This window comes from Electrona antarctica (assembly GCF_951216825.1).
Source record: "Electrona antarctica genome assembly, chromosome: 22".
Lineage (NCBI taxonomy): Eukaryota > Metazoa > Chordata > Actinopteri > Myctophiformes > Myctophidae > Electrona > Electrona antarctica.
In genome coordinates, this window is record NC_136805.1 from 6,496,015 (window position 1) to 6,520,267 (window position 24,253).

The window sequence follows — 24,253 nt, forward strand, 5'->3', positions numbered from 1 at the left end:
TTAGAGTACCAACAGGTGACAACCCCCCCGGGGACCTCCACTCGGTAGCTCTGTCATTTCTCGACCGTTTTAGATGCGGGCGGGGAGGGGTGGGTCACCGGAACCCGGGCCGTCCCCCTGGGTGCGTTCCTGGGGGTCTGGATGTTCCTTGTACAGTACAGTACAGTACAGTACAGTACAGTACAGTACAGTACAGTACAGTACAGTACAGTACAGTACAGTACAACTCAGTTCAGATGGGTCTGATTTTTCTCATTTGATACAGAAAACACTGTGAGAGCAGGCAGGCGTGCCAGCTGCGCCCAATTATACTTAACAAGATAGCTGTCTATAAGCGCCAGACAGCTCTCTTAGAGACCGACACACACACACACACACACACACACACACACACACACAACAAATTCACAACGCATATTTTTCTCACAAGGTCATTCATTTACAAACTAAAACATAAAAAGTTGGCATTTTTTTAAGTACAGTAGACACAAGATTTCTTCCGGACATTAATGATGTGTGTGTGTGTGTGTGTGTGTGTGTGTGTGTGTGTGTGTGTGTGTGTGTGTGTGTGTGTGTGTGTGTGTGTGTGTGTGTGTGTGTCGTCTGTGTTTGTGTGTGTGTCAGAGTGTTACTAGCGGACATGGAGGGAGGGCCGACAGACGGAACAGCTTGAGGAGAGAAACGACGCTGGTTCCTCAGACTGAGGTGAGTCTGTTGTAAACTAGGGTTGGGAACCGAGAACCGGAGGGAACCGGAATCGGAGGAACCAGAACTGGATGAACCGGAGGAACCGGGTCCAACATTGAGGAACCAGGAATAGGTTCCATTACATGTGGAACCGTTCCTGGAAACGGTTTTATCACACAGTCACAGCTGCTATGTGGACTTCACCTCGCTCTGATGTACAATTTCAATAGCAGTGGTTCTGTAACTTTATAATTCATTATTTAATCTGAGAGTGTACACTTGTACTGTACACACTCAGAGTTACAGACCTATTTGGTTAAAGGGAACCATGGCCCATTTATTTCCATTTGTACACGCTATTGGCCTCATGGCTCGGCAAGGCCTACTTACTTACTACATTTACCTTGCAGACATCACCTCACCTCATGTACATTTAGTAAACGTCGGGTGGTTCATGTTGCGTTCTCACAGCAGCTTCCAACACGTAACGAGACACTCCTACCCCAAAAAACAGATATACAAGCTATCAACGCACTGCGCCATGCGTCATGGCTGTCGACAGCTTGTAGATCTGTTCTTTTGGGCACAGCAGCGCAATATGATCCCGACGTTTACAGCTCCGTGATTTCTGATTGCTGCGACTGGAATCTCTGCCCATATTATATTACTAAACGTAGTGGCGTCACTGCTGTCAGTCCATAGGAATTCACAGATTATTTATCCCACCGCAGTTCTAGGAAAGCCCTGCTGTGATTGGCCAGTAGTCGTTGTGATTGACAGTTCTCGTTTTTGCGACCAGTCATTACTCCTACAACTACAACCTATCTCAAACCCTCACCCTAAACCTAACCCCCCACGGGGCAGCACACCTAAACCTAACCTTAACCCATGTCTAACCAATGACTAGTCTAAACTAAGTATGCACCCCCCTAAACCTAACCCGAACGGCCTAACCTCAGTAAAACTATGCCTTCCCGGGAGCCAATCACACACATGGTGAGGCGGGTCTACCCTAGAACGTTGGTGGGATTCATAATCACGCAGCAGTGACACTACCTGAGAGTGGGAGTCGATGCTCGCTGAAGGGGCGTTTGTTTTACAGGGTTAGGGTTAGGTTTAGGCTTAGTGTTTTAGGACTCCCACGCTCTCCAAAAAATCACACCCGTGTGAACTGAGTGGTGTAATATAGCCTGTCTGACGTAATGAAATCATGTCTAACGTAATGAAATCACACCCGGGTGAACAGGGTGAACATAGCAACCATGCTCATTTTTTCTGCACAGACTAACAAAGCCAGTTGTAGGAGTGGTTGACGTAATGAAATCACACCCGGGTGAACAGGGTGAACATAGCAACCATGCTCATTTTTTCTGCACTAACAAAGCCAGTTGTAGGAGTGGTTTACACCACTCAAAAAAAGAGAGTACCGCAGTGACACAGCACACAATTATGACAACTTCCTGTTTGTGTTATTTAGGAATATGACATAATTTCCTGTTTGTGTGATTTAGGACTATGACATAATTTCCTGTTTGTGTTATTTAGGACTATGACATAATTTCCTGTTTGTGTTATTTAGGACTATGACATAATTTCCTGTTTGTGTTATTTAGGACTATGACATCATTTCCTGTTTGTGTTTTTTTGAGTGGTGTAAACCACTCCTACAACTGGCTTTTGTGTGCAGAAAAAAATGAGCATGGTTGAGTGGTGTAAACCACTCCTACAACTGGCTTTTGTGTGCAGAAAAAAATGAGCATGGTTGCTATGTTCAAAATAATTTCTGACGTAATTAAATCACACCCGGGTGAACTGGATGACCGTAGCAACCGTGGTCATTTTCTCTGCACAAAAAAAGCCAGTTGTGAAATCACATCCGGGTGTGATTTCATTACGTCAGATCAGAGCTGATCAGGCTATATAATACCTTATTACGTCAGACCACAGCTGATCATGCTATATAAAACCTTACACCACTCAGTTCACACGGGTGTGATTTTTTAGGACTATGAGCAGAAGAAGCTGTCAGCGACCCGAGGTGAGTTGTTGACCCTTGACCTCACTGTGTTTCAAATTCTTTATTTAGGAATACCCCATTGAGATATAGGGCGCGTTCGGAAATAGCGCACTGAGCGCACTGTGCAATGCAAACTAATACTTTTTACGGCTCTAGCAGAGATTCTAAACTCGTTTAATTTCAAGGACCCTCAGTTTGAGATGCATTAGTCTACGGACCCCCATTTCAAAAAGTGTGTGTGTGTGTGTGTGTGTGTGTGTGTGTGTGTGTGTGTGTGTGTGTGTGTGTGTGTGTGTGCGTGTGTGTGTGCGTGCGTGTGTGTGTAGCGATGCAGAGGAAGCCAGTGCTCTCGGAGGTCAGAACTCCGACAGACACCTGGAGCGGTCTGGGTTTCTCCAAGTCCATGCCCGCCGAGGAACTGCGTCTGATTGGCCGACGCAGCTCCATGCCCGCAGACGAACTGCGCCTGACGCAGTTCATACAAGCCCTACCTGACCAACGGCGCCACCCAGGGACAGGTGCAGGTAAGATTCAATACATTTTATATTTAAACATTCAATGCTATGTTTCATTAAACTGTATAGTACCTTTAGTATTTAAACATTCAATGCTATGTTTCATTCAATGTATATTACCTTTAGTATTTATAGAGAAAAGCGTTATTATATTATTATATTAAGTATACTATTTTAACGACATATAAATAGGATGCCAGTATCAAAGCTTTATTGTTTTTATTATATTAAAATATTAAAATTTGTATTAGTATTTTCTTTTAAAATGAACTTAAATATGAAAATCTATTAACTGTAACTCAGCTGTCTGTCTGTCTGTCTGTCTGCCCATGCCTGTCTGTCTGCATGTCTGTCTCTCCGCCTGTCTGTCTCTCAGTGGGCGTGGCAGAGGAGTAACTGATGTTTCTGTCTGTCTCTCTGCCTGTCTGTCTCTCTCTTGTAGTGGGTGTGTCCGAGGAGTAACTCAGAGAACTGGAGAGACAGACGTGGTTCCACATCTTCGTCGCCACCCGTCTCACCCTCTTCACCCTCCTCTTCATCACCAGATCACAGCTCCTTCCCTATGTTTACATCTTCTTCTAGTAGGGGGCGACACGACACTTTCTGTGAGCTTCTAAATACTGGCACTATATGCTCCTGCTTCGAGGCATCGGACATGTCTAGTCATATATTAGTTTAGTAATATATAGCAAACATTGTTACTTTATTTCAGTATTTATTGGTCATTTTATTAGATCTTCCTGTTTTTGCCTTGAGCTTATAGGTAGTGGGTACTGTACTTACGAATGTTATTTGTCTGTCCTAAATGTTGTCCTGTATTTATTTTGTTGGTACTGGCAGAGCTGTGTAACATTATTTGCCTTGTCTCTTGGCCAGTTCACACTTGTAAAAGAGACTTTAGTCTCAATGTGTTTTTTACTGGTAAACAATAACACCAACATTCTTTGACCTTTGACCTGCAGCGGAGAGTGGGGGCGTGTCCTCATCCAGGAGGGCGTCGACCTGCAGCCAGCGAAGCCCCTCACCACAGCAGGACTGCGACCGATTGGCTGAGCTGCTTAAGCAGCTGGGCGTGGCCAAATACACTGATGTGTTCACACAACAAGAGGTACGCTTACACGCGCACGCACGCACGCACGCACGCACGCACGCACGCACGCACACACACACACACACACACACACAGTGTATTACATAGACTGTCGCAGTCCCACCCCCTGCGAAGGCACCAGGAAATAATTCCCCATTCATTTTCCCCCGACTTTTCAAAAAGTATTTATTTAAAGACCTTTAAAGTCTCGGACAAAGCCAACTCGGCAGATGACAACTCATGACAATAAACACATTTTTTCGGCCGAACAGATAATTAGAAAGATGAAAAAAGGGCAGGGTACGACACTTTGTTGTTGTTTTACTTCTTTCTAATTATTTATTCGTCCAAAAACAAATGTGTTTATTGTCATGAGTTGTCATTTGTCCGAGGCTTTTAAAGGTCTTTAATATAATATATATATATAAATACTTTTTGAAACGTCTATGGGGAAAATGAATGGGGAATTATCTCCTGGTGCCTCGCGTCTTTCTGAAAGGGGGTGGGACTGCAACGCTCTATTGTGTAGGCTACATGTGTTGATGTACGTGTGTGTCATAATGTGGTGATGTCATAATGACTGTGTGTGTGTGTGTGTGTGTGTGTGTGTGTGTGTGTGTGTGTGTGTGTGTGTGTGTGTGTGTGTGTGTGTGTGTGTGTGTGTGTGTGTGGTGTGTGCGTGCGTGCGTGTCAGATTGACTTCCAGACGTTTCTCACTCTGTCTGACGAAGACCTGAAGGAAGTGGGTGTGGCCACGTTTGGAGCCAGACGCAAGATGCTGCTGGCCATATATGGTAAGAATGATGATGTCATAACAATGATGTCATAATGTTGTGAAGTTCCAGCATTCCATAGCCTGAGTGGATGGAAACTTCTGATTGGTTGAAACACCGTTGTGGACTGAAACTTCAAAATAAAATGAGAAAAAAAGCCATTTCACTGTAAAGGTCTTCAACTGTGAAGCCTCAACCAGAAATAACAAGGAAAAGAGAAATAGTTAGTCCGTTTAGTAAACCAACTATAACAAAGTAAAACCAGATATTGTTTGTCAATATTTGTACGTTTGTAATATTTGTCAACATTAAATCTGTGGACGCAGACCTGAAGCAGAGGAGGCGGAGCTCGGACACGCCCACCATGAAGCCCGCCTACCTGGAGGGCGGGGCCAGTGGGAGACTTCCTCCAATCCTGGACGTGGAGGCTGCTGCTCAGAGCTGCCGTTGGTGACCTCAGCTGTCAATCATCTGATGGACAGCTCACTCCTGCTAATAGAGCGTCGCAGTCCCGCCCCTTACCATGGACCAGGAAATGATTCTCCGTTCATTTTCCTCATAGACATTTCAGAAAGTATTTATTTAAAGACGTTTACGCCGCGGACAAAGCCAACTCGAGTCGTGACAAATCATGACAACAAACAAAATTTTTGGGGCCGAAAAAATAATTAGAAAGAAGAAAAAAACGGCAGGTTACAACACTTTTTTGTTGTTTTTCTTCTTTGTAATTATTTGTTTGGTCCAAAATATTGTTTGTGTTGTCATGAGTTGTCACGACTCGAGTTGGCTTTGTCCGCGGCGTAACCGTCTTTAAATAAATACTTTTGCAAATGTCTATGGGAAAAATGCATTGGGATTCATTTCCTGGTCCATGGTAGGGGGCGGGACTGCGACGCTCTATAGACTAGATCAGTGGTTTCCAACCGTTTTAATATCGTCACTGATACACGTACTCTTTCCATTCATTTTCACGGATGATGATACTGTCCCTCTGAAGATATTACCAGGGAAGATCAATGTAACTGTGGAGCAATGCAGTTAGACATGATGATGCCAAATTCCATGGAGAGGAGGAGATTCTTGGGGTCCCATGCACCCGAAAGATATATTTTTCTAACCTATAACTTTTTATAATCCTTTTGTCTAGTTGATGATTTTGATGTTCCCAGAGCTAATTATTGTCCCATATATGTTTTTTTTAAATCATTATGTTGTGTCCGTCCTGGATTTTCGGCTATGAAAATGAAAATCTTTAGATCAACATAGCTCCTGAACTATACAACCGGCAGAAAACGGCATTTTATTTTTGTCTTCTACATGATGAATTGGTTAATATTTGCCATGGTTCAATCATGTGTTCCATATGTGTATAACGCAAACCTTAAACACCATTAACAATAAAGAGACAATACGACGTGAAATGACACATGACGTACATTTCCCCGGCCTTCATTGTAAACTTCATTCGTTTACAAATCAAACATTGAACTAAAGACAAACATTAAACATGTGTAGGCCTATAGGAGGGGGCGGGGCTGGCGCCCCTCAAAAGTTGTGAAGTTGTGTGAACTGTAGTGATGGAACACTGTGTACATCAGCTGCTGTTTGGACCCCATCTAGTGTCCATCAGCAGACACTACATGTGTCTGAAGATGATGGATTCTATCAAAACAGTCCATGGTTTTGGATTGAACTATTAGTATTCAATGAATACTTAGTTTCCAAAGACAAGCACAGTAAAGTACAGTTCAATACAATGTCTGCTATTAAACATCCATTGTGTCCATACTGGTTTTAAAATAGACAATGTATTCAAATATGTAAATCGTCTCATTATGCACTATTGAAAAAATGTATGAAGCCTCACATCATTGCTGAATGATGAATGTCCAAAACATTTATTTTTTAGCATTATTAATTATTTCTACCCAAGCAAAATGAAAATAGATATGGTATGGGCTATGTTTATATCATGGTATCGCTAAAAAAAACATAACTTTTATTTTATTTATTATAATGTAATTAAATATAAAAAGTTTCACCACTAGCCATCTAATTTCTAGGCTACTATCACAGGAGTGTGCGTGCGTGACGTGTGTGTGGTGCAGAGTGCAGATGATCAGTCTTGATTGAAAAACAAAGTGTGGGATCAATTCACTCAGAGTGTAGAGTAGGAGAGTAGCGACACGCTTTGATCTCACCGCAAAGCGGGTGCCTATGGGCTATAGTTCCAAACATTGCTCCTATGGCTGGAACTATCCCATTGAGATATAATGAGCACTTCCGCATTCCATTGTTACAATGGGAGTCAACACTAGTGTCGCCACTCTCTTACTAGATTAGGGCGGCTACTCAGTCTGAATTCACTTTGCAGGTTGAACTGTTTGCAGGTACGCTACAGCAACGACGTAGAGTCTGTGGGGGCCGGGGGGCCAGGGCCCCCATGAGGAATTGGACCAGGGATCTCGGCCCCCATGAGGAATTGGATCTGAATATATATTCGCCTCGGTTCGTCCCGTTTGTGCCGCATCAGGTCGCGCCCGTTCGCGCAATTCTCGCTTGCATTGACTTTGTATGTAATCGCGCTGTTCTAACCATCCAAGTCTGACACCTTAACACGTCTGTTTTCCTGTCTGTCCGGGGCGGGGGGTGGTGGACCGCGTTGCCTGTCCCCTTGTACACATGAAGATCAGGCATTGAAAAGCTAATCTGGGTGCTTAAGCAGGTGGAATACGAGACGGCTCGCCCCTTTTCCAACTCCCCCAAAAGTCCGGAGAAGTCGCCCCAACAAAGAGAGAGAGATAGTTTTACATGTAGCTGTTATGTCTCACTGACAGCTGTTTGATTGTGCTGCGCTCTTGCATATTCCTGTGTTGTTTGTGATGATTGGGGGGGATTATCTGGGATCGGTGGCCGAACGGATAGCGGAGCGGTCTTGATACCGGAAGGTCGCCAGTTAGAATCAGCTGTCCGACACTTTAAAATTACCACCGCTGAAGTGCCCTTGAACAAGGCATTGAACCACTACGATGAAATGTGTTCTATGAGCAGGGCCTGGCTGGAAACAAGTTCTTGAGCTTAGCCCAGATACCCTGGGTAAATATAGTAATCATTTCATTTCATTTCATCGACTACTTCAGTCTTGACATACAACATGATGTGTGATGATGTTGCTTTTCCTTATTATTGACTCTGAGTTTTGAAAGTAAAGAAGAGTTGTGTTTAAGCTGTCATGGTCCACTGATTCACAATAGTAGCCTACTTTTAAACAGAGAGAGAGAGAGATTTTTACCTGTACTATATTTGTACATGTACTTTGAGATTTTTCCTGTACTTTTAAACAGAGAGAGAGGGGGGGGTATGTGTCTAGTTGAGAGTGGAGGGGGCTGTGTTGTCAGCCTCTTTTGTTTGAGTGTGATGGGTCGTAGACTCGTTACTACAACAAGAACAACAACAACAGATCAACTGTAGGAATGTAACCATTTATTTGAGAGAAATAATATATACAGATGCCACTTTAAAAAATTGTTGAACAAAAAAAATATATACGCTTCTTCAATACTAGAAGAAAAACGCTTCTTCAATACTAGAAGAAAAAGAGTTGAACAAAAATATATACGCTTCTTCAATACTAGAAGAAAAACGCTTCTTCAATACTAGAAGAAAAAAAGTTGAACAAAAATATATACAACGCTTCTTCAATACTAGAAGAAAAACGCTTCTTCAATACTAGAAGAAAAAGAGTTGAACAAAAATATATACGCTTCTTCAATACTAGAAGAAAAACGCTTCTTCAATACTAGAAGAAAAAAAGTTGAACAAAAATATATACAACGCTTCTTCAATACTAGAAGAAAAACGCTTTTTCAATACTAGAAGAAAAAAAGTTGAACAAAAATATATATACACAACGCTACTTCAATAATAGCAGCAAAAAAATGCATGTAATTGGGAAGCAACAAGGACTTTAGTGGCACCTGCTAAAATAAATGTAATACAATGTTATGATGTGAACGTAACACAATGTCTAATATAAAATGTCTAAGATACATAATGTGCATGGGAATAATAAATAAAATTGGAAATGCTTCTTTTGCAAGTAGTCAAACATTTCCAGCAGCAGACACAGATTCAGTCTCTTAACAGACATAAGTGACAGTACCATGCAGTGCAACAGCAGGGGAGTGTAATCTATGCATTGAGTCTGTTGTGCGTTCTTGCAAAAGAAGCATTTCCAATTTTATTTCACACACAAAAAAAAAACACCACCTCAAGATCCCACACTATTTGTGAACTTGCTACGAGGTGGTTTGGTGGGACTCAATCTGAGAACCCATCATGAAAAAAATGGCTTGGTGGTGATGAAGGGATGGGATAACACCAGCTCAGGTGTTATCCTCTCCTCTGGATCCAGGTGAAGCATCCGTTTCAACAGGTCCATGAAGACGTCACAAGACGTTTTGTCGGCATCGTCGAAGTCGAACGCCTCTTCCAGTGAGCTCTCATCATCCTCATCCTCGTCTTCATCCTCTTCCAGTGAGCTCTCATCATCCTCATCCTCGTCTTCATCCTCTTCTCTTCTCTCTCCTCTCCTCTTCTCTCCCCCTACGTAATACTCCTCTGGTTTCTATATCAAAACAAAACAAAACAAAAGTTAGTTTCAGTGATTTGAATTAATATGAGCAAGGATACTTGAATATAAGAGAGGAAGTTATTACACCAAGTGTGTGTGTGTTTGTGGGGGGGGGGGATACCTTAAATCTCCACATATTGTTCTCTGGGATGAAATAGTTGCAGGTTTTTAGTCCGGCATCCAAGAGAGATTGTGCTGGCATACCAAGCATCGAGAAGATGGATTGAAGCTGCAGAAAGAAAAAAAAACAGAGGATATTCAACAATTCAGTCTTAAGTAAACTCCCAGCTCATAAGAAGAACGTGTAACTACAGTGTTTGTTCAGAGTAGAGTCTGAAAGCATTCTGTTTTAAATGTTTCATCAATAGATTACTCACCACATCGTATTCGGTGTCGCCGCTGATTAATTCCTCGTTCAGCATCACGTTAGCCATGACACAGCCCAGTGACCACATGTCAAGGGCCTCTGTGAGTGGGAGGCCCAGGAATACTTCTGGTGCTCTGTGGGTTGTAAAAGAAAATAAAGTTTTATAGCAATGCAATAACTATCTTGTCAAATGCAGTCAAACAGTAAAACACATTAATTTAAGCCATTGTCCAAGAGTAGAACTCACCTGTACTCCAGAATGGGCTCGATGGCCCGTCGCTTGGTCTCAGAGACAGGAACGGCCAGACCAAAGTCAATGAGTTTGAATCTGAGGGGTTCTTCTCCTTGGTTCACCAGCATGATGTTCTCCAATTTGATGTCTGCATGGATCAGACCGATTCCCTTCAGGGCCTGGAGTGTAACGGCAAGCTGCAAGACAAGAATAAAGAGCATGATTAATATGTGCACTGCAGCAAAGGAGTTGTGAAATTTAACTCAATATTGTTGTCATCACTTCTCATTTAAAACTCATACCTGCTGGACGATGGGTCTCATCTCCGTCATGGACAGACGAGAATCTCTTCGGTTCAAGAATTCCAGGATATCGACATCCAGAGACTCAAACACCAGGCATCTCAATCCGTTGTGGACAAAGCTGTCGTGAAATCTCACTATTCCACACGTGTCAGGGTCCAGGACTCTCAGCTTTTGCAACATGGCCATCTGGGAATACAAGAAGACAGATTTAGACACGGCGTCATATAACAAATGATGCACACACATTTTTTTGAAAAGTCCCCAAAGCAATGCCTTACCTCGTGTTCTGCCACTTGGTCGTAATTCTTGCGTTTCTTTATTATCTTGATGGCCACCATGTCACATGTACGCGTGTTGATGGCTTTGGCCACCATCCCGTAGCTCCCTTCCTCCATGAAGCTCATGACGATGTACTGGCCCCAATCCAGCATGTCCTGCTCGGCTATGCAACTCTCTGAATCCAACCCTGGACCATCAGAGTCTTGGGAGGAGGAGCTGGTGGTCACTTTGGTCAGTGGCGTGGTTGCTCTAGGGTGGGGGAATTGGGGAGTTGGGGAATTAGGGACATCTGAGCAGGACACGATGGCGTGGTGTTGGGGGGCAGACGTGGTCAGGATGTCGACGTAAGCCGCCGGGGAAGGGACGATAAACTTGAACAGGCCCTGCTCGGCGGTGTAGTCAAAGATCACGGGGGAGTTGGTGTTCAAGATGTCAATGTAGACCGCTGCGGACGGGACATCTTCAGAGATGAACACGTCCGGCTCATCTGTGTCCCACTCTGGTTCAGAGCTGGATATGTTGGAGTGTCGGATGGCTTTGTCCATGGAACCACCTAAAGAGAGAGGAGAGAGACAGAGAATTTAGAGTCAATTGGATTATGATACAAAATAACCAATAAGTACCATGACATTCCATTGGCATCTTGGATATATCTGACATATATATCTCCACTTTTTGTTTAACTATAGCTGCATAATTCCTTATCATTATATCTAAATCATTATATCTATTATCACTGCTGATTCAGGGACTACAGAGATTATGAAAGAGACATTTTGAATCCACAGTTAGTGATTAATTAGCTCAAGTATCCTCACTTTGAATCTAATAAAATGCCATAAATATCTATTAGCATTTTGACAGAATATGCTATAGAGACATCTATGGTATATATTTACTATAGGTGACTCAGACCATACTAATACAAGTCTTTTTTCCTCATTTGGTCATTGATCCTTACCTGTACATGATGTCCTTGAAGAGCACTGGTATGGTTCAAAGCGGTGCTTTTTCAGACTTCCTACTTTGAGTTTTAGTCCTTTGCTCTGCGGTTGTCTCCTGGTCATTAATGTAGGCATCGTGTGTCCGTTGAGTCCTGCTGCTTTCTCTAGATTCAGATGATCTGCTCTGAAGAGTACACTGTCCCCGTGTATATATGGGGTCTAGTCAGGGTACTTAGGGTCCTCTCTGACCAATCAGGTAACCCCTTTACCAAGGTGTGAGTTGTTGGTGGGGGGAGTGGGGGGTATTTGCCCCCTGTTGCATACTCAATGGTCTCGCATGGTCTCAATGGTCTCAATGGTCTCGCACCTTCCTACCTACATGACTGCCTGCCGAAATATGTCCCAAACCGCCCCCTAAGGTCTTCCACTGCTGGCCTGCTCGCTTTGCCTTAAACAATGGCAACTAAAATATACAGGGAAGCAGCTTTTTGCTTCTACGGGCCGACGGCGTGGAACAAACTCCCACTGTACCTTCGACAGGCAGCCTCTGTAGACATTTTTAAAGCTCAGCTCAAGACCCACTTCTACACCCTTGCTTTTAATTGATTTATTTGTCTTTTAAAAAAAATGTTATTCATGTCCTCACTGTATTGTTTATGCCCTGCCTTTCTTTTCTTTTTTTGTGTAAAGCACTTTGAGCTGCATTTCATGTCATGAAAGGTGCTATACAAATAAAATTGTATTATTATTATTATTATTATTATTATTCATCTGAAACAAAATACGTTGTAGTTGTTTCTAAATAATACATTGTGAAATAATAAAAATAATAAAGATCACAGTCAGATTTACTTTATATAAAAGGAACATTTTCTCACATGGAAGACGAAATATGAAGGCATTATAATATGTACAGCAAATTAATGAAACTAATAATGTTCATTAAATTAATTATAGTAGAGTATAGTATAACGTGGTGCTTGTATTGATGCGTATGTATTGCAGTGTAAATAGTAATGTGTGAGTCAAGTCATATATCATCATTTATATATTGAAGTGAAATACAAATATTCATATTTCATGAAGTCATGTCTGTAGCCTATTCTCCCCACATTATTTTTTCTATGGGCCTCTGTGTTTCACCTTTATTGTACTTTTAAGGTCTGTCAATGAAGCATTCAGGTTTCAAGTACTGTACTTTTAGGCAGACATAGCAGAATAGTAGAACAACAAAATTGCAGGTAGGCCTACCATGACATGCAACATAAACATGAGTGCATATGGCTAGTAGTAGTAGACTAGTATGAAAGTCTGTGAAAGATTCCACGTAAATTGCGCTGCCTTCATGATTTGAGTCATTTTCAAAAATCCACCTGTTGGTGGCACTGTAAGTCTGTGAAAGATTTCACAGGCTCCAGGTCCCCAGCTAAATCTTTAACTCTAACGTTTTTTAAACAATGAAATAAGCAACTCCATACCATGACATGCAAAAACGAATGTTACTGGATAACATTATGTTCACTAGTCGGAATAAACACACCATTGGGAGGTTTAAGGGATTTATTGACAGTGAGGAAATGGAGGGATGGAGGAAGGATGAATGAATGCAGATGTGTAGGTTCCGGGGGGGGGGGGGGTCGCCGACCCTGGAGTCTTTGGGGAGGAGGTCGTATGGCACTAGTCGTGTGGCGTTCGTCGTAAGGCGTTCGTCTTACGGTGCGCATGGACGATATCCCCCAGCAGGAACCTGAGAAGGAGAGGAGAGAGAGTTTTGTTTTTAATCGTTTGATCCACTTTTGGCAAGGTGAATGTAGTGGTTCTAGTGCCGAAAAGCTCCTTTGGGGGGAGCGGGGAGAGAAGCTGCTGTGGAGGTGAAGGGGTGGGGGTGGGTTGCGAGAAGCCTGTGGGAAGGCGGCTAGTGTGCGACGCAGCGAGGCGGGCGAAAACATGGAGGATTATTGGTGGTACTGGGCAGGTATAAATGGGGACAGGTAAATTGACGTAGAGGGCGGAGAGTGGCATGAAGGCAGGGCCAATGTGCGTTTCTCCTCCTCCTGAACATCTGTTGTTTCAACTCCATTAAACATGAGTGCATATGGCTGTGGCCCAAGTTTAACATAATGGTAGTACAACAACAACTCATTTCAGTAATGGATGAATGGAACACCTTGGAATTTCAAGTACTGTACTTGGAATCGAATGTCCAGAACAATGGAGGGGAGTAAGCCATTCATTATCCATGCATAATTTTCATTTGACCAACAACAAACGGGTTCTAACTGGTTCTACAGGGCTGCCAAGTTTCAGAAAATACCAAGAGTGAGACCTTAGTGACCTTAGTTGTACTGTACTGTACTGTACTGGCACACCCGAAATCATCATATATACAGTTAATATGTGCATGTGTGTTTGTGTTTGCGTTTGGTTGCGCACAGGTGGTGATAAACAACCACGCTGTTTTCGTGCTCAGACCCAGCCAGCCAGCCAGCCAGCAAGCCACACAGAAAGTGTTATCCAAATGCGTTTCGATGCTGAAATCATCTATAAATATCGTATTTACACTGTTTTGTTTTGACAGATAGTCACGTGACTGACGTGACTGACGTCATTCATCAAACAATAAAATAAAATAATGTTTTGGTACTTTATCCACTCAAAATATAACTTTTGCGCATGCATTGCACACCATTTGGAAGTGTAAAATCATGTTATTTTTTACACAGAGTGAAGAGATGAGGGTTGCGTCACAAATTACTGTATAACATTATTTTATATTTAATATCAAGCCAGCCAGTACAAATCATTACCCAGAATGCATCACGACTGCTCTCATAATAAATATTGTCTTTTTTATCCTATTCTCCACAAATACAAATCTTAATGGACCTACATTTAACAGAACTTATATTTTCTAGTTGGATGTGAGACAAATCCTATTTTAATGTAATTTAATTTCATTACGTTTCAATACGAATTGGATTAGTTGTTTCGCGCATGCGTACTGTGTTCACCATTGCTATGGACGCGTCAGACTGTGAAGCGTCTAAAAATGAAGCGGCTGGAGGAACCAAAGGCATCATAATTTGAAGCATAGGGGGTACTGACAGATCTTCAAAAAAGGACGAGTAGGGGGTGAGAGTGTGTTGCAATGAAACACATGGATCTGCACGTTCGACTCATTACTCTGAATGATGATAACCCATTTGCACTTGTGTATTCCTTTCGTCTTGTTTTTCTTTAACGTACACAGGCAAGACCCACAATAGTGGCAATGTGCCTGGAGGCACTCGCCGAAAGCCCAAAGTCGGTTCGGGGGATATGATTGTGGATGGCCAAAATTCAGGTATTTAACAGTGTTGATTTTGACACCAAATTCTGATGTAGTTTTAGTCAGTCTTTTGAATAAAATTCCTTTGAGTTTTAGTCACAGTTAGTTGACTAAATAATACCATAAGATTTTAGAATGGTCTTGATGGCATCGCAATGGCAGATTGTACACATGCATGCTGAAAATAGCCGATCTACAAGCTCACAAGCTTGTAGATCTGCTATATTCAGAACGCAACACCCGAGCGCAACCAAACATCAAATTACTGACTTTTAGTGCTACTGGATCTCTTCTCCACTAGTCCCTCTAACATTTTAGTCTAGTTTTTTATTTGTTGACGAAATTGTCAATATTTTTACTCTTAGTTTTATGACCCCAATGACCCTCCCTGCACCAACGACCCTCCCACCACTGAGGATCCTGACAGGTAAATGTATTATCTATGACAGACCCGTACAATTTAGAAAACTATCCCTCTAATGCAGGGGTGTCAAACTCATTTTGGGGCAAGGGCCACATTGCGCGAAAGGTGACTTGATGAGGGCCGCAGCCAGTTGCAGCTCACGTGGGTTGACTTACACAGTCACTTGGCTTTGTTTTCTAGACTAGCACGGGCTAAAGGCCAAGTGCAAAACACCTCTCTGCTGGACATCACATGATAATCCACAACAACTCAACTTGTAGTTGAATAGACTGTTAACGAGCCCATCAGTGACAACATTCCGCACCTGGGCAGAGACAAAGCAGTCTACAGCAGGGCCATTAGCGGGGCGGGTGGGGGAGGGGGAGTAGCAGCTTTGTTTCCTTTTTGAAAATCATCTCGAGGGCCGCATTGGACCTCTCCCTGGGCCGCATAACCAGTTTGACACCCCTGCTCTAATGGGTCACATAGATTCTATTCAAAGGTTCCTTAGACCAACATCAACAGGGAGATGATGACGGGGGATGGAGTGTGTAGCTGAGGGTTACTTACTTACTTAAAGGACTGTATGCTGGGAATAATTGGCACTCGCCCGGGTCGCCCCTGTATGTTGGTTAGAAGAAATGCAATGGACCACCTAGATGTAAAGATCTGTTCTGTCTGTGTTTCATGGCCACCTCAGGCTCAATGCTTTTCCAATGGAAGTCCTGTTCGTCCGACATGTGTGTACGAGGCCTCGGAGTCTGAAATGTCAGTGCGATGCGACCCCCTCCTCCAGTCCTCCTCCTGTCACAAGTGAATCGCCTAGCGCAGCCCTCTTCATAATAAATACCTACATATACACAATCACATTACACAAATAACAGAATTGCTATTTTTTATTATAATAACACTCTTAAAAGAAAAAGAAAGTCCAAGGCTCGGCCTGGCCCGACTAATTGGCAAATTTTTTTGGGCCTGGCCCGAAAACGTCGGGTCGGGTTCGGGCAGAGTTTGAGAACTTTACCTAGATGTAAGCACAAGTGAGAAGACCTATTGGGCATTTCTGCTCGTAGCGCGCCAACGAGTGGCGCGCTACGAGCTTGTAGGTCTGCTATTTTTTTGTAAAATCGTGAAAATGCGGCACAAATCTTTGAATATATATATATTCTTTCAGAGCGAACGTTTTTAACTCAAATCTTTGCTTCTGAGGGGTTCCTGGAACGACAGTCAGGTGCTGTGACATGTCATTTTTGGGGTTCTTGACATGAAACATTGAGCACCACACTGATACAGAAACATCTTTCAAAAAACTGTCAAATGTCACTGACATTTTTAAAAGTTCGATGTCAGGCCTAAGTGGGTTATTCCCGGAACATCTCTGGGTGGTGGAGCAGCGACAGGGACGTCTCCCTGCCACCGCAGGGGACTTGAAATTGACTTGCTCTTGACAAGACGGCAAACTGCAACAAAGTATGCAGACATAATAATGAATAGCACGGGCTAAAGGCCAAGTGCAAAACACCTCTGCTGGACATCACATGATAAATTGGCTATAAAACAAATGAATTCACTTACTAAAGGTGGCCTTACACTAGCCGATTTTTTTCAATATGAAATCTGATAGCACCACACACTACAGGATAATCGGAGCGGGGCAGAGCAAATATCAAACATTCTTGATGTTGATCGGGCCGATCCCGATCGCGCTTTGAGCGGCCCCGAGCAGATCGATTGAGTCGGGCACCCCCCGAGCGTCAAAAAATGCCCGATTATCGGCTAGTGTAAGGCCACCTTTACTGTACATAATTATTTCAAATGGCATACACATATCGCTGTACAAAAAGTTTGTACAAAAAATATAGAAAAAAGGTAAACATCAAAAGTTTAGAAAAACATCAGTTTGTACAAAAAAGTATAGAAAAAATTTAAACTTCAAAAAAATATAGTAAAAAGTTGTCATATCTAAAAACATCAGTTTGTACAAAAATTATAGAAAAAGTTGTCATATCTACAAAAACACTAAAAAGCTTTCGCTGGTAGCGGCGTAGCTTGTTCTCTGAAACCATACGCAGCTGCATTTCATACTGTATGCGACAACGACCCCATTAGCCCCCCTCCACTCTAATGTGACTCCAACCAACCAAACCTGTTTGATGGCCAGATGTGGCCATCAGCAGAGCACCCACTGCTTTGGGGTGGGGGCTTGTCTGCCCTTTGGGTATCTACGGTCACTTGTAATTTCTCACATGCTAATATCTAATTAGCAGTAGCCACCATCATCGTTGTTGGGGGGTGTCAATAGCTTTGCTATTCAGATGTAAGTAGGCCTATTAGAACTGTGATTGATTGATCATCTCTCTGTCTCTCTCTCTCACTCTCACTCCAGAGCCTTTATGGAGGACCCAGAGGAGGAGCAGGCGGCGGTAAGTACAACCCGGGTGGGATTTCACATGTCACGGCACAGACACGTCTTAATGCATACATATGAACCATGGGGTCCCTATTTTAGACCAACTATAATGTAAACATTTTCAGAAATTGATAAAATAGCTGATCTTGTAGGTCGGCTATTTTAACCATATATATATATATATAGGGTTTAAACAAACGAAAGAATGCATTGTTTTTGGCTATTGATTTAATACAAAACATTTTTCAAAACATGACAATGTTAACCAGGAGTGGAGATCAAAACATACCCGTCTCTTCAAAGCCCAGCAAACAGTGAAGAGACAAGCCACACCTCAGCATGTATAAGCCTCCCCTGACCACACGGTGTCACTGTTTACTCTTTTGGGTGTACATGATATTGGAAAACATAGGAAACTATTTTGGTGAACTTCACATTAAATTTGAAAGTATTGCATATTTACATATCTGTTACATATGCAGTTAATACTTGGTCTGGGCTACTTTTGAACAAATAATTTCATCAATGGGGCGTGGCATGGAGGTGATCAGCCAGTGGCACTGTTGATGTGTTATGGAAGCCCAGGTTTGCTTTGATAACAGCCATAAATTAATTTGTAATGTTCAGTCTTATGTCTCACACCTTCCTCTTGACAATACAACCTAGATTCTCAGTTAAGCACAGTACCATACCATGGTCAGTACACCAGTTACTAGTAGTTTTGGCTCTGTGGGCAGGTGCCAAATCGAGCTGGAAAGGAAAATTAGCATCTCCATGATGCTTAATTGTCAACATACATTGACAATATACACAATCACATTACACAAATAACAGAATTGCTATTTTTAATTATAATAAGCCCAAGGCTCGGCCCGGTCGGTACCGGTCGGGTTCGGGCAGAGTTTGAAAACTTTACCTAGATGTAAGCACAAGTGAGAAGACCTACTGGGCATTTCTGCTCGTAGTGCGCCAACGACTGGCGTGCTACGAGCTTGTAGGTCTGCTATTTTTTTGAAAAATCGTGAAAATGCGGCACAGTTCTCAGTATTGTATGGTAGGACTGTCTATACTAGCTCTTAATCCAGAACAATTTACATTAAGCAAGCCACGTACTCTGAATAGCAGTATAATGTCCTCCCTTCTCTCCTCGCGGTTGCTGTACTTCGTGTGTTCTCAGCTCATCGTGCCTTTCTCCTCCTCTAAATGTGATCAATTGTATCTCAGATTTTGTCCAGGCTAACAGCCAGGTTTAACCTAATGCTGTGGACTTAACCTGCTCCGGACCAGGTTAACAGCCAGGTTTAACCTAATGCTGTGGCCTTAACCTGCTCCGGACCAGGCTAACAGCCAGGTTTAACCTAATGCTGTGGACTTAACCTGCTCCGGACCAGGCTAACAGCCAGGTTTAACCTAATCCTGATGTCTTCACTGTTCATTAAGCAGTCAATCTGATCACAAACCAATGATGTTTTCCACACTTATTCAATTATTATGGGTTTATGTTGCCTTGTTTTAATCAGTCTGCATTAAAGGACTAATTTAAGCACTATATAAAATCAAAGAACCAAAATATAATATATTTTGGTATATTTTGGCCTATATTATAGGCTGCACAGCATCATGACAGCTTGTGAGCTTGTAGATCAGCTACTTTTGGTGAATGTTCCCCAGAATAGGTTTGCTGTGGTGCAAGTGGTAAAGAAGAAATATTATATTATATTATGGTGCAAGTGGTAAAGAAGAAATATTATATTATATTATATTATATTATATTATATTATATTATATTATATTATATTATATTATATTATATTATATTATATTATATTATATTATATTATATTATATACAGTTCTTTTGCATATTTGAGGCAGGGAGGTCTCCGTCCTAAGAAGCGCCCAGCTGCTGCGCTTTCCAAGATCTCTCCTGCAGAAAAATTAAACAACATAAAACAACAAGCATGACAAAATGACGCTGTGTGTGTGTGTGTGGTCATTGTAACTACATTAACGTTTACATTGTTAGTAGTGAGAGGCTAAGTCTTATCAAATGCTGGAGTCCAGCGGGAGCTTTTTAACTTTACTTTGTTTTCTTTCTTCCCCAGCTATCCCCCCCCAAACCACTAGGACAATCAGGGATTGGCCGTACTGCAGCTACAAGACTCCTCCCCCTTAAGAGTCCCGTACACACCAACACAGCCTGAGCCTAGTATAAACCATTTCAAGTACCTTTACAGAGTGGCCCAAGGCTCACATCGGTTGTCAAGCTGTTGTTTTAAAGGTATATTCAGTGATTTCACTTAATTCAAATACCACCCATATGGTGGAGGTGTTGTCCCAGCTGTCTGCCGTCCTACAGCAGGACCTGGACCACAGTGACCTGACCAGAACCCATATGGTGGAGGTGTTGTCCCAGGCCACACCCAAGCTGTTTGCTGTCCTACAGCAGGACCTCGCCGCCCCGCTCATCAACAGGGCGCGGGGCATAGTGCGGCTCGTATTGCGGCACATCAAGTTTATGTCGCTGGACCTGGACAACTTCTGGACTTCTTTGGGCGGGTGGCCGTGGGTGGGTGGGTGGCTGACCTGCTTTCAGTGGCTTTAGCAAAAGAATAGACGTCCATCTCAGACCTGGATCACATCCTTGTTACACGCGAGGAAAACGAGCATGTCTACCTTATGTCAGTTCAGGTGGATCACCACCCATCAGGCACATTTCCTGCTGTCTATATATGCATATCTTATTTTATTTCCTTTAATTTTGAATGTGTCCATATTTGTGTATTTTTGTATTATTTTTTTGGTTTGATGTAGGTAATGGGTATATGTGTATAACTGTGTCCTTTGTGTCTGAGCTGAGCTGTTTGTGTTTTTTCTTTTTTTTTCCTTTGTCATAAAATGTAAAAATCATTAAAAAATATGATTGAAAAAAATAATTGAGGAAAAGTTATTAAAGTTTTTAATCTCCCTACTGAAGTAAGACCTCCAACTATTTTACCTTCAAATTAAACCTTAAGAGGTGGCTTAAAGCAAACCAAATCTGTAATCATGAGTAACTTTTATTATTACTAGCTTCCTTTGTCACTGGTGTCACTTTTCACTAATTGTTCTGTGCCCTGTACTATGTTTACTTGTTTTTGTATTGTATGGATACCTTTTTACCACTTATAAGAGCCTGCTCAGGGACTAGAGATGTAAATTAGCTCATAGCTAACTCTGGCCCATTTACATGGATTGAAAAATGACGTTGATTAATGTGCATTGTCCCCGTTAAATAAATACATAAATAAACAACCAATAGGCGTAGTCTTCGACGGAAATGTCAAGTTTAACTGTCTGCAACTCACTTTTCAGTCATATATACACAGTATAAAACATTGTTTTTTCTATTCTTTTCCCCTTTTTCCTTGAAGTGGCTGCTCCTCCGAAGTTGGGGAGTAAGCTGGTATGAGTGAAATTAGAACATACTCCAGTGTGAAAAGATACAGAGACAGTCAGTGTGCTCTGCTTGAAGGGGAGGGCACGTATGGTTTTTAACCATAAACATCAAATCGAACGACACTCTCAACACTGACAAGCTTGATGTGGCCAACTACTTGAATATCTTCTTTATTACTAACATATTTATGACACAAAAAAGCTGAAAGAGTTTCTGTTTCAATTTGCTTAAACCTAAAACATGAACCAAAGTTGTCCTTTAACCTCAAACTAATGTACTAAAAATGTGTCTGAAAATGTGTTGGATGAGGGAAAAAAATTATCTGAATGTAGTTGTATTCCAATAATACGCATACCAGACTTCAAAGTATTCCGGCTTTGGTGCCTGGATTTCCCCTAGTGCCCACTCTTCTGAGGTCTGGTGCCCACTCTGATTTGGTGGCTACATTGGGTACCCATAGACTATAGTAAGTATAGTTCCTCTTACATGTTTGAGAGAGGCTGGGTTGTTGTCCCTTTATTCCTAGTATATATGGAGTTCTGTGTCAAGCATTCCCAAATATGCAGTGTTGTCAGAACAGGCCAGCTCCATATATGGACCCTGAGCAGGGCGGTTCTGGACAACAGTGGGTCAGACCGGGCACTGCACTCCATGTGGGGGTGTGGAACGCGTGTGTCGAATTTGAAGTCTGTGGGGCGAACGGTTCTCTCGAGTTACGTGTTACAGCAGTACAGTACATACGTACAGACAGACGTACTGTACAGACAGACGTGATGCATTTATAGATAGATGTAGGTTCCATAGCCTATTTGGTTTAACTCACTTGAATCTATTACTCTCCATGTGAAGTCCAAGTTTGATGTTTTCTCAGCAGGTTGGTTTAGGTGGGGCATATTTCCCCTATTTGCCTGATGTAAAGGAGAACCAAGCAGCTTAGACCACCCACCACTGAAGGCATCACTTCTCTCCAGTCCAGAGGACTTCTACTTGTTCATAGCTTTTATCTGACTACAGCCTCTGTTTTATTATTTTCATCATGTACTGGTTTCAGGTTGGATGCTGTGGATACATACTCGCCTTGGCCAGCTTCTCAGGTACGTTTTATTTCACTATCTCTCCATTCCTTTTTGAACGGAGCACATGCAGTCACTTCATGTGTGTACATTATATTGGTATATAAATTAATACAAATATATTTAATTATTAATATTTTCAATAATATGCAATTATCATAGTGCTCCTGCATGCTTAGCCTACTTTGTTTAGTTTTTAGAAATGTCTTTTGACCACATAGTTAACTAAATGCAACTGTTTTGCATGTTAGTTCAGTCACAACACCAGCACTTCCCGGCCATCTGTTACTAAATGAGGAAGTCTCTTTTTGCACAAAAATGAGTGCAAAATAAGATATACTATGAATGACTATAGCGTAATTCTAATTCAGTAAATGATTTCTATTATAAATGAAATGTATATATAATTAAATATATACTGTATATATATTTGTATGTCTGCATGTATGTTTGTATTACATTGTGTTTTATGGTGTTTGAAACTCTGTTTATTGATATATTACTTGATTAAAACCATTGCAGCAGAGCAGCCAGAAACTTCCACTTGTCATTATAATTTCTTATGAAATTACACATTATGAATGATACTGTACACATCGTAGCATTCTCCCCTAACTGGGATTATCCATTCATCATTATTTCTGTCAATATCAAAGTCAAATTGGACTGTGACTATAAATATATGTTTTTTTACTTTTAGTAAAGTGTTATTTCAGGCAACTCTGCTTTATTACATTTATTACACAATAGTTGATAGAGAGAGAAATTCCTCCCTAAGAACCAAACTAGTGAAAATAGCAGATCTACAAGCACAACGAGCCGCTTCATTTTCATTACTACTTAATTAGTCTTCTAATTTATGGAATTTCTTGATTTGAATTTGATTTCTTCATGAAATTACTGAAAAAACTAATTTAATTTGTTTTTAATTCATGAAAATGTTGCTTTTTGGGGAATGATTTTTGAAAAGGTAATAACAATTAAAAAACTAAATGTAGGAAACCAAATATAAATGGACCTGTAAAAATGTGTCCGAGTGAGTGTTTGGGAAACATAACATCCGTTACCTCAGACTCGTACTGTCCCAGCAGTGGCCCTGAACCCAGATCTGCAGGTCAGCCAGAGGCCGCGCTTCTATGGGATCAAAACCAGCCGGACCGTGGTCATCCATTGCTTGTGCACGGAGCACAGCCTGCCAGTCCAGTGGTACAAAGCCTCTCGTTACAACATGGCACCCGCAGAGAGAAGGCAAGTGTTGATCGGACAGAGGGTCAGTATATTGGGAAAGACACCCAACAGGGCCACCTCCATCATCCTGCAAAATGTGGACATAGAGGACAGCAGCGTGTATTTCTGTAAAATGAACAACACATGGGGACCAGGAACTGAGCTACAAGTTTTCAGTGAGTAGATTGATTGAATACTTTATTAGACAGAACTATGTATCAATGAATTAATAAACATGACATGAAAAATAACAAAATTCAACATCACAAAATGTAGTGAGTGTGGAAGAAAAAAGAAGGGGTGTAAAGAGGCGATGGGGGGGCAGTGATCAAAGGGATATTTGCCTGCTGAAAGGTGGATTTTTTTAAAGGATGCCAGCGATCTGCATTGTTTTAGGGAAGGGTTCCGGGCATTCCAGATTCCACACTTGGGTGGCAGACTGGCAGTGCTGTAGAAGGAGAATGTACCCATATTGAATTATAAATATGTGTCGGGGAGACTGTGGATCAAGAGGTAGAGCAGGTCGTCCAAT

At 41.9% G+C, this 24,253-nt stretch overlaps 2 protein-coding genes across 2 annotated transcripts in view; one reads left to right on the forward strand and one right to left on the reverse strand.

Moving 5' to 3' along the window:
• LOC306915829 (protein bicaudal C homolog 1-like) overlaps positions 1-5,570 on the forward strand; it is a gene marked incomplete at its 5' end in the record, with an annotated part of 48,536 nt that extends 42,966 nt beyond the window's left edge. The window contains 3 exons of the mRNA XM_079493468.1: positions 4,182-4,327; positions 5,004-5,103; positions 5,409-5,570. Of these exons, the coding sequence (XP_079349594.1) occupies positions 4,182-4,327; positions 5,004-5,103; positions 5,409-5,536 (374 nt within the window). The 3' untranslated portion in view covers positions 5,537-5,570. The remainder of the gene's footprint in view (positions 1-4,181; positions 4,328-5,003; positions 5,104-5,408) is intronic.
• LOC306914807 (kelch-like protein 24) overlaps positions 1-24,253 on the reverse strand; it is a gene marked incomplete at its 5' end in the record, with an annotated part of 245,141 nt that overhangs the window by 64,814 nt on the left and 156,074 nt on the right. The window lies entirely within an intron of this gene.